Source organism: Chiloscyllium punctatum, chromosome 44 (assembly GCF_047496795.1).
Source record: "Chiloscyllium punctatum isolate Juve2018m chromosome 44, sChiPun1.3, whole genome shotgun sequence".
Taxonomy (NCBI): Eukaryota; Metazoa; Chordata; class Chondrichthyes; order Orectolobiformes; family Hemiscylliidae; genus Chiloscyllium; species Chiloscyllium punctatum.
Genome location: NC_092782.1, coordinates 45,149,815 through 45,162,295, shown reverse-complemented (window position 1 = coordinate 45,162,295; position 12,481 = coordinate 45,149,815). Strand labels below are relative to the sequence as shown.

Sequence of the window (12,481 nt, the reverse complement as noted above, 5' to 3'; positions counted from 1 at the left end):
TGCCCCCCTCTTCTCTTGGTTCTTGGCCTAGCCCAAGGTACCCAATACAGTGGTCTTGTCCCTTTCCCTTATGTTCTGCCACCTGTTGCTTCTGGCCAGATATCCAGCCTTTGCTTTAAAGACAGTGCGTGAAACAGCTTTTACTATTTGGTCCTTTGATAGAGGTCCTTGACCCAATGCCCGGTTGGTCTGATTTCTGAATCCCCACTGCCATCATCTTTGTGACCACCTAGTGCAATAACTCTGGCAAGACTGAAATAAAATTAGTATCAATTGTATAATCACTTGGGCATGGGAGGTGATTTGAATCCATTGGTATATTTATATATTTGTTCCACAATTCCTCGCACCAGGTTGTGGAGTCAGTTAAGGATCAGTCCTGTTATTGGAGTGTACAAATGCCCTCCCCTGGACTAGGGTGAGGTTTTTGGTCAAAAATGGAATAATCTAGGAGAACAGGTTTTAGTATTGCATCAGGTTGTCTATTATGGTCTCCACAACTTGCCTGTTTATATATTTCAACCAGCTCTATCTTTATCACTGGCATCTGTGGATGTAACCACAATGATTATGGATGGGCATAATCAACTGTATCAAAACTTCTGCCATACAGAAATATAGTTCCCACCACTCCTATGAGACAGGACTCTTTTACTACCCATATAGTCTCCATTGTAGTATTAAATCCACATCTTTCCTCTTCTGTTATGTATATTAGATAAGTATACACTACATCTATTTAAACTAGTACTTACTATATTTGATTTATATATTGTAATGTGTATTTTATAACAAAATACAATGAAAAGTGTTGTATATTGTTGCCACTCTTTGGTGCCATTTTAAAGCACAAAAATAAATCAGAACATAAAATCTAGAGATAGAAATGTATTTGAAAAAGTTCAACTTTACAGCCCTTCTTGTTAAGTGCTCAGCCTTGGGCCTTGAGTCCCCTTGTCTCCACTGCATATGGTGTATATTATAGTACAGGTCATTCTGTTATAACATGCATTTTGTTAATGCAAATTCGCTGTAACACGATTGACGAATTGGGTATGCTGTTTCTATGGCGCGAGCTTTTAAAATGTGTGTTGGCTGTAATACAATTACAGCACTAACACTTTAAGCGCTGTTTCTAAAGTGCAATTTTTCTGTAACGCGGGTTTGCACAAGAATGCAAGAAAGCATTACAGAAGAACTGACTGTACTTCACATAATAGCCACCTCCATGACCTGAATATTCTTTACTCAATATAATGCCTTAATGGGTGTTAACTCTGGTATAACTGAGGTTGCCAGAACAATGCCGATCAACATATTATCACATATAACATTTCACAGTAGTCTTATATGCACATGTAAAACCTTTGAGCTGGCAGCCAGAGCAGGGTGTCTTACCTTTTAAGAATTTATTTCAGATATTTACCTTGTCTGTTCAAGTATTCATGATTCATACATGTTACAGACATCATTTCTGATTTCGTCATTTGAGAACTTTTCCTGATCAATTTATTAATAGACCATGCATGGCTTATGGAAGTTATTCTGGCAGTTATGTAGTTAACTTAGTGTTGCAATGTATGCCCAGGATCATGTTACAGGGCTCCAGTAGCAGATAATGGTAGTGCTTTGTGATAGGCTAGTTAAATCACTGGTAGCTGAGCTAATGCTGATGATGGTGTTGTAATGTGATAGGTTAAGTATGATGGAGGGAACCAGTGTGGCAGACGATGATTAGTTTAGAGAGACAAAGCAAGTCAGCGTGATTGGCTATGTTAATGTTTTCCAATAAGCACGAGATCAACAAATTGCATAAACTGGAGGAGAACATAGATCTTTGGGGAGTCAGGGAAGACATTTTGCTGGCTCCCACAGCTTTGATTTTGCAAGATTAAAGTTTAATTTCATGAAGGATTTTCTGCGTCTCCTGGTAATTTTTTTGTAGAACATTGAGGAGTTCTTACACAACAGGCTAACTAGTCCTTAGCCAAGCTCTGAATAGATCTTGGTTTGTATTGAGTTGCCTGTCCGAAGGTTTCCTTGGGTTGATAATTTTAAAGTCCAAAACTTTTGGTTTACTGTTGCCAACCCCTTTGAATTTATTGCTACATATCATTGACTAAACTGCATTTCCCGAAACGTTGATTTTGCTGCTCGTTGGATGCTGCCTGAACTGCTGTGCTCTTCCAGCACCACTAATCCAGTATTTGATTTTCAGCATCTGCAGTCATTGTTTTTACCTTGTTGATTTTAACCCGACTGCAAATCCTCTTGCAAGGATGCCTGCCTTGAAGAAGTTTTCCTCCTCTCTCTACAAGAATCTCAGGGAGTCCCTCTCCCACTGCAACTCCCAGGTCATTTCCTCTGCTCTGCTATGCTACTCTCTCCCCACCCCCACCCTCCTCTAGCTTATCTCTCCATGCTTCAGGCTCACTGCCTTTATTCCTGATGAAGGGCTTTTGCCCGAAACGTTGATTTCGCTGCTCGTTGGATGCTGCCTGAACTGCTGTGCTCTTCCAGCACCACTAATCCAGTATTTGATTTTCAGCATCTGCAGTCATTGTTTTTACCCTGCATTTCAGGCGACCTAGTATTTGGGTTAGAGATGCAGCCATTTCCACACCCCACCGTAAAACCAAGCTGTCTGTGTTGCCACTTGTTTGACCACTGTAAACAGTGCTAGAGTTTGACCAAAATCAAGCAAACCAATATTGTCGCTGTGTCAGCTCATGGTGCACTTTGTAAGACAAGATTTCATCCTCAATTAGCATAAGTCAGTGTGTGTTGGGCAGTGTTCCCTGTTCCCAATGTTAAGGACATAAATCCTACAAGTATCAGCATGACAAACAACATTCTGTAACTTTAAATAACTGTTGTGGTTGTCACCAGTTGGCTAGGGATTAGTTCTGCAAGACAAAATTAAAAATTAATTTGTCAAATACTTCAGCTATGACCAGTGTTTCCAGCGCCCTTTTCCTTTTATGACTATAAGCACATACTGATCATAATGACTCCATGTGCATTCCACCTCTGCAAACCTCATCTCTCTCACTGGGAACCTCTGCAAACCTCATCTCTCTCACTGGGAACCTCTGCTTTCACCTTTGCCTCGATATCGTGCAGAAATTGCTAATCTCTAATCTACTGTTGCCATTTGTGCAGCTGTTTGTACTGCTTTCTCACAAATTAATTTAACTTGTTCACTTAAGGGTCCTAATTCCTTGCAACCAGTCACAGCATTCCCTGGTAATGTCATTGCCCTTCCTTTCATTAACTGGTATGAAATTAATCCAATCACTCCATTGGGTGTTATCTTGAATCCCATTATGGTACTATGCAATAAATCTGCCCGGTCTCTTGTATGGCTTTAGCTAAAGCTCTTTTAAAATGTTGTTCTTTTTCGTCTGAGCTCTGCAGGTGGGAGTGGATGTGAAATTTTGTTTGATTTCCAGCAACCTAAAATCTTCTGAGAACGTTAGAAGTAGGAACAGGAGCTGGTTATTCAGTACCTCACAACACTTCCACATGCCTTAACTCCTTGATATTTCAGAAGTCTACTGTCGCCTCTTTAAATACTTCCAACAGTCACGCATCCATAACTCTTTGTAGAGAATTCCAGGCATTCGTCATCCTCTGAGAAGAAATTCTCTTGTATGTCGGTTTTAAATGAGTTACTCCTTATTTTTTAATTATGAACCCAGTTCAAGCTTCCACCCCAAGTGGAAACGTGTAACCTGTCAATTCCCAGCAAGTTCATGTGTATTTCAAACATCATCCAGCATTTTTCTAAACTCAAATGAATAAAGGCCTAATCTGTTTAGCTGTTCTTAATAAATTAACCCCTTCATCCCAGTAATTAGCCTATTGAATATCTTTTGAATACTAGTGTATCTCCTCTTAAGAAATTGACAGGACCAAAACTGTTCAGTGCACCACATACGGTTCTGCCATCACCATGTATTATTGCAACACATCTTCCCAATTTTCAACTTATAATAATTAAGACCAAAGTTTCATGTGCTGCCTTAATTACTCATTGCACTTAGCCTGTAAAATGTGTATTCTGATCTAAATCTCTGTAATGGTATTCCCATCTAGGAATTACCACCACCTCTTCTGTTTTATGGTGTGGACCAATGAATTAAGTTATAAGGGAAGAAACTTTGAAATGAGCATTGTAGAAGCTGCAATTTAGATCTATGTCTGGGATGAGAGCAGAGATATGTTAAAAGGTGAGTTAAAGATCATGATCAGAGGGTGGGATGTTTATATTCAAATGAAGGGATGAACTTGGATTTAATTGCTTTACCCAGTTCTTAAAATCTCTTGCATTCTAAATTCTGTTGATGGGTAGGAGGATTCCCTCTAATGCAGCAGGTTCAGTGAGTAATCTTCTCAATTGAGACTGAAGTGTCTCCCATACAGGTTGTTCTGCTATAATAGCAGTTGTTCCTCTGCAACCTTGCGCTATAGAAAATTGCGCTATGGGAAATTGCCAGAGATTGCGCTATGGAAGACTCCCTATACACATTCAGCGGAAAGTTTGCAATATGCAAACAACATCCACAATTCATCGATTGCATTAAGGCCAGTTTGCACTGATAAAGCATGCAGTATAGAAGAAGTACCTAGAGTTTCTTCTCTGCATGCCATCTGAGGGCTATGGGTGACTTATTCCCAGTCCTCTAGCAGTTTGTTCTCTAGCAGGTAATAAGATATTGGCAACTCTTTCTTCATTTCTTCTGTTCAAAACTCAGAATAGCTTGACTAGAATTGGCTTGTGGAAAATTGATTGCAAGCCTGTATCCCTCCTGGTTGATGGAGGATTGTTGCAGTGTGCTTTCAATCCTGCAAAGTAGTGTTGACCTAGGTTATTTGTTCAAATTTGAGGCTGGGACTTGAGCCCCCTGCCTTTGAACAGAGGAAATTGACACCATTTGAACCAAATTAATGCTAGCCAAAGGTACATAGGTTGATCCTCAATTTTTGTTTCGAGAGCAATTCTGTAAAGACATCTTAAATTAGACTCGCATGCAAATTTCTTAGATTTGTTACTATTGGATTGTGTCATTCTGATCCTGCCTTCAAATATAGAATATATTGCAGTGCCATAACTGAGGAAGAGATCTGTCTCTCAAAATGTCATTCCTTAGGTTTGAGTGAGGTGATTCAGTTCCATTTATTTTGATTAGATTCCCTACCGTGTGGAAATGGGCCCTTTGGCCCAACAAGTCCACACCGACCCTCCAAAGAGTAAATCACTCACACTCATTTCCCTCTGACTAATGCACCTAACACTATGGGCAATTTAGCATGGCCAGTTCACCTGATCTCACATCTTTGGACTGAGGGAGGAAACCCACACAGAAGGGGAGACTCCTTCTGCAAACTCCACACAGCCAGTCGTCCAAGTCTGGAATTGAACCAGGATCCCTGGTGCTGTGAGGCAACAGTGCTAACCACTGGCCACCGTGCCGCCAGCACGGTTTCTTCCTGCTCTGCAAAATTATATATCTGTCATTCTCTGTTCAGGCCAGCAAATTGGCAATTCGCTTTCTGTTGTCATGTTGAGTTTCGGCGATCCTCCACTTAGCTGGAGGATGTAGTTGTACCATTTGCTGTTTCAAAGCCATGACTTAGTATTGACCCATTTGATTATTTGTGAGGCTTATTGTTGCAAGTGGGTATTGTTCTGGAAATGAGAGAGATCCCTCTGCGATTAACTCTGTGGTTCTTTTGGAGGACTTGTGTTTGGAAGAGTTTCTGGTACATCCAGTCCAACAGGAAGGACGCATTGTTAGACCTGGTCCTTGGAACTGAGGTTGGCCAAGTGGATCAAGTGTCAGTGGGGAAATGTTTATGAGACAGTTATCTTTGTATAGTATAGTTTATGGTGCTTTTGGAGAATGACATACAACAATTGGCAGTAAAATAAAAGTGAGGAGAGCTTACTTTAAAAGGCAAGCATAGAGCTGAGTATGATTGATTGGTGTAAGAGTTTGGCAGGAAAACAGTAATTGAACAATGGCCTCCAAGAGCAGGTGGTTTTGAATACAATTGAGGTTTACTCTATCTAATAGAAAAGGTAAGAGAAAAAATCCAGCAGTCCCTGGATGACACAAGAAGTAGAAATTAACGTTAGAAAGAAAAAGTGTGCTTATGACAGATGTAAAGCAGAAAATATAACTAAAAACCAGCAGGAAAACTGAAGGTTTAGACTGGAGGTAAAACACAAATGAGAGCAGGAAGAAGGAAGTATGAGAAAAACACTAGCAGCTGACCTAAAAGGAAATCCCAAAACAATAAAAGAACAGTTAGCTCAATTGGATGGACAGCTGGGTGTGATGCAGAGTGATGTCATCAGCATGGATTCAATGCCCGCACCATCCAAGGTCTCCATGAAAGACTGCTCTTTCTCTCAACCTCTCCTCTCAGCTAACATATGGTTAAACTACCATCAGTCGTGGTCTCTCTCATGGGAGAGCAGCCCTATGAGTCCAGAAGGATAATGGCAACTTCACCTTTACCGATGATCTGGATCTGTGCGCTGGGGACAATTTGAAAGTTTGCAGATAACACTAAATTTGGAAGAATTGAAAACTGTGGAGGACAGTGTAAAACTCCAAAAAGGCATAGGCAAGTTGGTGGAGTATATGAAAGGTGGCAGATGAGATTCAATCCAGAGAAGTGAGAGGTGATGCACGTCAGTTGTAAGACAATATAAAATAGGAGAAACAATTCTGAAGTGTGTGCAGCAGAGACTTAGATGTATATGTGTACTGATCATCAAAGGTGTAAGAACAGGAGGAGGGAGCAATTATAAAGTGTACAATGTTCTCAGTTTTATTAATAGGGGCAGAATACATGAGCAAGGAGGTGATGTTGAATTTTTGCAAGAGCTCACCTGAAGTATTGTGTATGGTTGCGGGTGCCATGTTACAGGAAGTTAGTGAATGCATTGGAGACAGTATGAAAGCCATTTACAAGGAATGAGAAGCTTCAGTTATAAGATTAGATTGAATAAATTTGGGTACTGCACTTCTAGGAGAGAAGGCGGCTGAGAGGAGATTTGATAGAGATTTTCAAAATTGAGTGAGCTGGACAAAGTAAATAGGGAGAAGCTGATTCCATGCTAAAAGAAAAAAAAAGAATGACTGCATAGGTTTAAAGTGATTGATAAATGAAGTAAGGGTGATGGGAGAATTTTTCACATAGCAGGTAGTTAGGGTTTGGAATGCAATGCCTAGAAGTGTAGTGGAGACCAGTTCAACTGAGGCATTGGATGATTATTATCAGGGATATGAGAACAAATCAGGAGATTGGTACTAGTTTATTAAACCCATGCAGGTATGTTGCCCTAAATGACCACCTCTTGCACCATAACAATTGAGATTCTGGTCCAACAGCTTACTACCTTGTCCATGTGGCTACAGATGGATTATGAACTCCTATACGCTGCATTTCCTGTGTGCTAACAGTTATTGTATTTACAGAATGTGTTAGCTATAGTGATGACCTTCACTGTGGTCCTTTGTTCTGCACTAAGTCTCGACAACAAATTACAAACACCAATGCAATTATACTCTGAAAAGTGAGCAGTGAAGATGTGCTGCCCTTGCTATATTTTAGGCCTGTCAGTAGAGGGTGATATTGTACAATATATGGCACCCCACTAGAATTATGGCTGATTAAGTGCCATGCAATATTTTGCCATCAGATTTGGTATTTCACAATATTTCATGCTGCTGCAGTGTCTGAGTATTGCCACTACCTGTCGACAGATTAGATATTGAATATAGTTGAACAGTGCAGCCACTTTGGTACGATATATTTATAAAGCACAGTGATGGGGGAATTTATCCCAATGTTCCCTTTAAGCATGCAAAGGGAATGCTGCACTGTGCAATAAGCAGACCAGATATAGCAAACAATAATGAAAAGGAATACTGAATAGGAATCTGATCCACAATTAAAAACACAATTAAAAATTGCTTTCTTTTTGGGCACCGGTCTTGGTGATTACCTACCTGTATCCATTTGTGTATAGGTTGTCAGCACACAAATCTGGTGTAGCCAAAGTTGAGCTGGGTAGATTCTATGCCACTGGCTGCCTCTGCATACTGCCATCTGCCCCAGCAGTTAGAAGGCGGCTGAACAGTGCCAGCCTGCCAGGCAGCCTCGTCAATGGCAAGGAGCATTTGGGCTCTGGCTCCAATGTGGCAGAAAGCAATGTCCAGATCAGCCTCCGCTCTGATTTTCTATGGTGCTTCAGACCCAGAAGAGCTACTGAATCTCATACTCGACAAAGTCCAGATAGGAAAGAGTATGCAGCAGGTCAGCTTTACTGTGAAGCAAACTAGGAAGTGTGCGCAGCAAGCCAGCATCACTGTGACACAGAATGAGTGCATGGAGCTGCATGAGAAGGACAATGGCAGCAGGAGATATGCATTGTTGGCAGAGCGTCCCTTCAACCTATTGGAACTGTTGGAACGAAGTATGACATCAGAGGAAAACTGTTGGATGATTGGTGGGGGTTTCTTCTTGCTCTTTTGGCCAAGAGGTTTAAAGCAAGATACTTATTAAGGCTGAACAGTACAATTCTGAAATTCACTTTTAAAATATTTAACTTCCAAGTTAATCAATTAAGTGGAATAGGGATGGCTGGGCAGGCAATAGATTGCAGCTTGTAGTATGTGGGAGTTGGTGGATATTAATGTGATCAATATGACCACATCTGCAGAAAATATCAACAGCTCAAGGCACTTTTGCTCAGAAATGAGTTGTGGAACTGCAATGTATTAGACAATGGACAGCTACCTGGGCAGTGTTACAGGAGACAACCAAATTTGTCCATGGTCAAGGGCAGGCAGATGTGACTAGGAGTGAGGCAGGCATAGGAATCCAAAATTAAGTTTTAGAGGAGCCTCCACTGTTGTCCAGTAGGTACAAGATTCTTGGACCCAGTGTAGACAAGGGTGGAGACTGCAAGGAGGGTGAGCTCGTGCTATGGAGCACTGTTCAAATGAGAGGAGAAAAAAATGTAGTAATAGAGAATTGCATTGTTTGGGGAATTAATATCCGTTGCAGCAAAGATAGATTCCTAAAGGCTGTGTTACTTGTCTGGTGCCATGGTTAAGAACATCATATGGGAGGGGAAGGATTTGGTTGACGTTGTCCATGTAGGTACCAACAATATAACTAGAACTAAGGTTCTGCTGAGAGATTATGAACAGCTCTGGGCTAAATTAAGAAGTAGAAGCACAATGGTGTAATCTCAGGATTACAGCCTGTGGCGCTTGAAAATTGACATAAACTAAATAAGGTTAGAGGTGTTTGGGAGAAATGGGTTCCAATTCATGATTGTATTGGTATTATTACTGGGAGGAAAAAGAGACCTATTCTATTGGGAAGGGCTTCATTTGAACTATGCTGAGACCAATCTCCTGTCCAATTGTATAACTAGGGTTAGTGAGTTTCAAGAGGATTTGTAGCTCAGTTTGAGGTTCTGGATGTAAGGTTGCTCACTGAGCTGGAAGGTTTGTTTTTGGATGTTTTATCCCCGTACTCGGTAACAACATCAGATTTAAGAGACCCTACACAAACAACAAGCAAAATGAACGTTATTTGCAAAATTCCTTGCAAGAACTACATTGGAGAAAGTGAGGACTGCAGATGCTGGAGATCAGAGCTGAAAATGTGTTGCTGGAAAAGCGCAGCAGGTCAGGCAGCATCCAAGGAACAGGAGAATCGACGTTTCGGGCATGAGCCCTCCTGAAGAAGGCCTCATGCCCGAAACGTCGATTCAAGAACTACATTGGACAAACAAGCAGAAAGCTAGCCACCAGGATACATAAGTATCAACTTGCCACAAAAAGACATGACCCTCTCTCACTAGTATCCTTACATACAGATGAGAAGGGTCACCACTTTGACTGGGACAACGCATTCATCCTGTGAGGTAAATCAAAGGCTGAACCCATTGTTCCCATGCCCCTCTTAATAACGCCACCAAAGTAGATGAGCTGAAGGTTTTGGGATTGTGTTGGGTACATAATATTTGATAAGCTGTGTCCATCAGGAACCATATTTCAGGATATCATTTGCATAATGTTTTATGGTATTTCTGAGGCATATGGAAATTATCTTTAACCATATTAAACTTGATCTCTCAACAACAGAATTAGCAAAAATAAAATGTTATTTCATATTGTAATATGATTTGCTTTAATATTGATGCAGTATGCAAGTGTTCTAAAGGGTTGTTTCTGTGTTTTATTTGATTATGATAATGGTTTGGGTGAAAGGGCACAAAGCATTCTTAATCTGACTGTGACTAGTTTGGAAGTAAGTGCGAGATAGTGTATTTTTCTAAACCTACACAGGATTCCAGTTTGATAGTCACTCAACTAAGATGGTTGACCATGTGATGCAGGAGCCACGGTGCTGCCAGTGTGCGGATAGGTACTGTAGATCACATTGGCCACTATGCTGTGTTCAGAAACTCGGGGACAGCTGCAAGTGAGGATGGTCATGTAGTCCATGTTAGCTTATTCACCTGGAAAAAGTTCTACACACTAGACCTTTTCTACCGCCATCATTGCTGTATCTGTTTTGTAATCTTTACTAATTAATTCTTTGGATATAGACAGTGCAAGTAAGATGGATATTTATTACCATCCCTGATTGCTTTAATTGAGCATACTGCTTGCCCACTGAAATGGGCAATTAAGGGCCAATCACGCTGGTGTGGTATTGTTGACACATGATTTAAACAGTATAGATGGCAAGCTTCCATCTTTAAAGAACATCATAGTTTGAGTTTTACAACAATTAATACTTTGCTATCACTTTTCTTGACATCGTTTTAGTTTGAATTATGCTTTCCAAGCTGAATTATAATGTGTAGATTGCCATGTTCAACTTAAACCCACATTCTCTGGGCTATTGGCCTTAACCTTTGGATAGTAACTCACTACCATAGCCACCATACTATCATTGTAGAGCCTTTGCCTCTTTTTCCCTGTGCTAATGATTCATTAGATTTGTGTGAAGAGCATTCTGAAATCAATTCTGAATATGCTTGGTATGAAAACAAATTACTATGGGTGCTAGAAGTCTAAAGCAAACAGCACAGTATTTTTCCAGCAAACTGCTGGAGAAACTCAGCAGGTCTTGCTGCATCTGTGGAGAGAGAAACAAAATTAACATTGAGTCCAGTATAATTTGTTCTTTAAAACTCTGTTTCCCTCATTGGTGCTGCTGGATCTGCGGAGTTCCTTGAGCATTTAATGTTTGTTTCTGAATATGCCTGGGTTTGAGTGTCATTAACTTCTGAATATATATTTTTTTCTAAGCTGTTTTATAAACTCCTAAAAAGTCAGCTTTCAATTGCTCTGTTTCAGTGCTTTCAAGGGTCTTTAATTTTGTCCTTGTGACTCAGAGTACCTTTGAAATCAGATCAACTGGATGATCAGAACAAAACATTGAAAAATCGAAAAGCAAGAGTGTGATTTCGGTCTTTAATAGACACTTCCATGGTAAAATGCTGTAGTAACAGAATATTTAGCCCATGTCCAGAAGTGAATTTAAACTTTACATGCTTACCTTTGAGGTTTTTTTTCCCTTAAATTTTATCAGAAATTTGAGTGAGATATCAGAATAAAGCCTGCTGCATGATCTGGTAGCAGACAAAAGCTAAATGGTGTTCTATGATGGAAGTTGCAAATTTAAGACTTGGGGCTGTGTACTATATTGGAGATGCAACGTTTGTTATTGCTCCCCCTCATATTTCTGTTTCTCCTCTCCATGTAGATGGTGAATGTGTATCGCGTACATCCACATTCTTGCTTCCTGTACCTGGGCAGTATCCTGGTTGATGAATATGGAATGGAAGAAGGCTGCCGACAAGGACTTCTGGACATGGTACAGGTAGGGTAGGATTTAGTATCCCCGTGCCACAAGATATCTCCTCTCGGTGCTGAAGAAATTCATCCTGGACAAGGCATGGTTTGGGGTCTCCTTGCAAGTGGATGCTTTGTGTGGACTCTTGAGGGGATTGGAGGGTAGGACAGGGGTAATGGTGCATCGGTGAGAGAGCTATGCAGTTACCTGCATTCCTTGGGTATTTTTGACATATTAGTGGTTGTGCTAACCACCATTAGTGGTTGTGCCAACCTTCTGCTGTCTAGGCCCGAAACTCTGGAATTTCATTCCAAACGATTTTGCTCTCTAGCCCCCTCTTTTTCTGTTAAAACATTTCTTAAAACTATTTCCTTCACCGCGCTATTAGAGACCAGTCCTAGTATCTATTTATCTGACTGTTGATTTTTGTACGCTATTATTGAAGTGATCCACCTTGGGACATTTTATAATGGTGAAGACATTTGCAATTGCATATTATTAACAATGCTTAACGGAAAGATGTTTAAGTTGGTATTGATACTATTGAAAGTTGGTTCCACAGAGTTGAGGCACTTCAAAG

General features: G+C 40.5%; 1 protein-coding gene across 1 annotated transcript in view; it reads left to right on the top strand.

Annotated features, from left to right (window-relative positions):
* Positions 1–12,481, top strand: part of tnpo3 (transportin 3) — a 72,515-nt gene that overhangs the window by 42,534 nt on the left and 17,500 nt on the right. Inside the window, exon 17 of the mRNA XM_072562808.1 lies at positions 11,812–11,928. Within this exon, the coding sequence (XP_072418909.1) occupies positions 11,812–11,928 (117 nt within the window). The remainder of the gene's footprint in view (positions 1–11,811; positions 11,929–12,481) is intronic.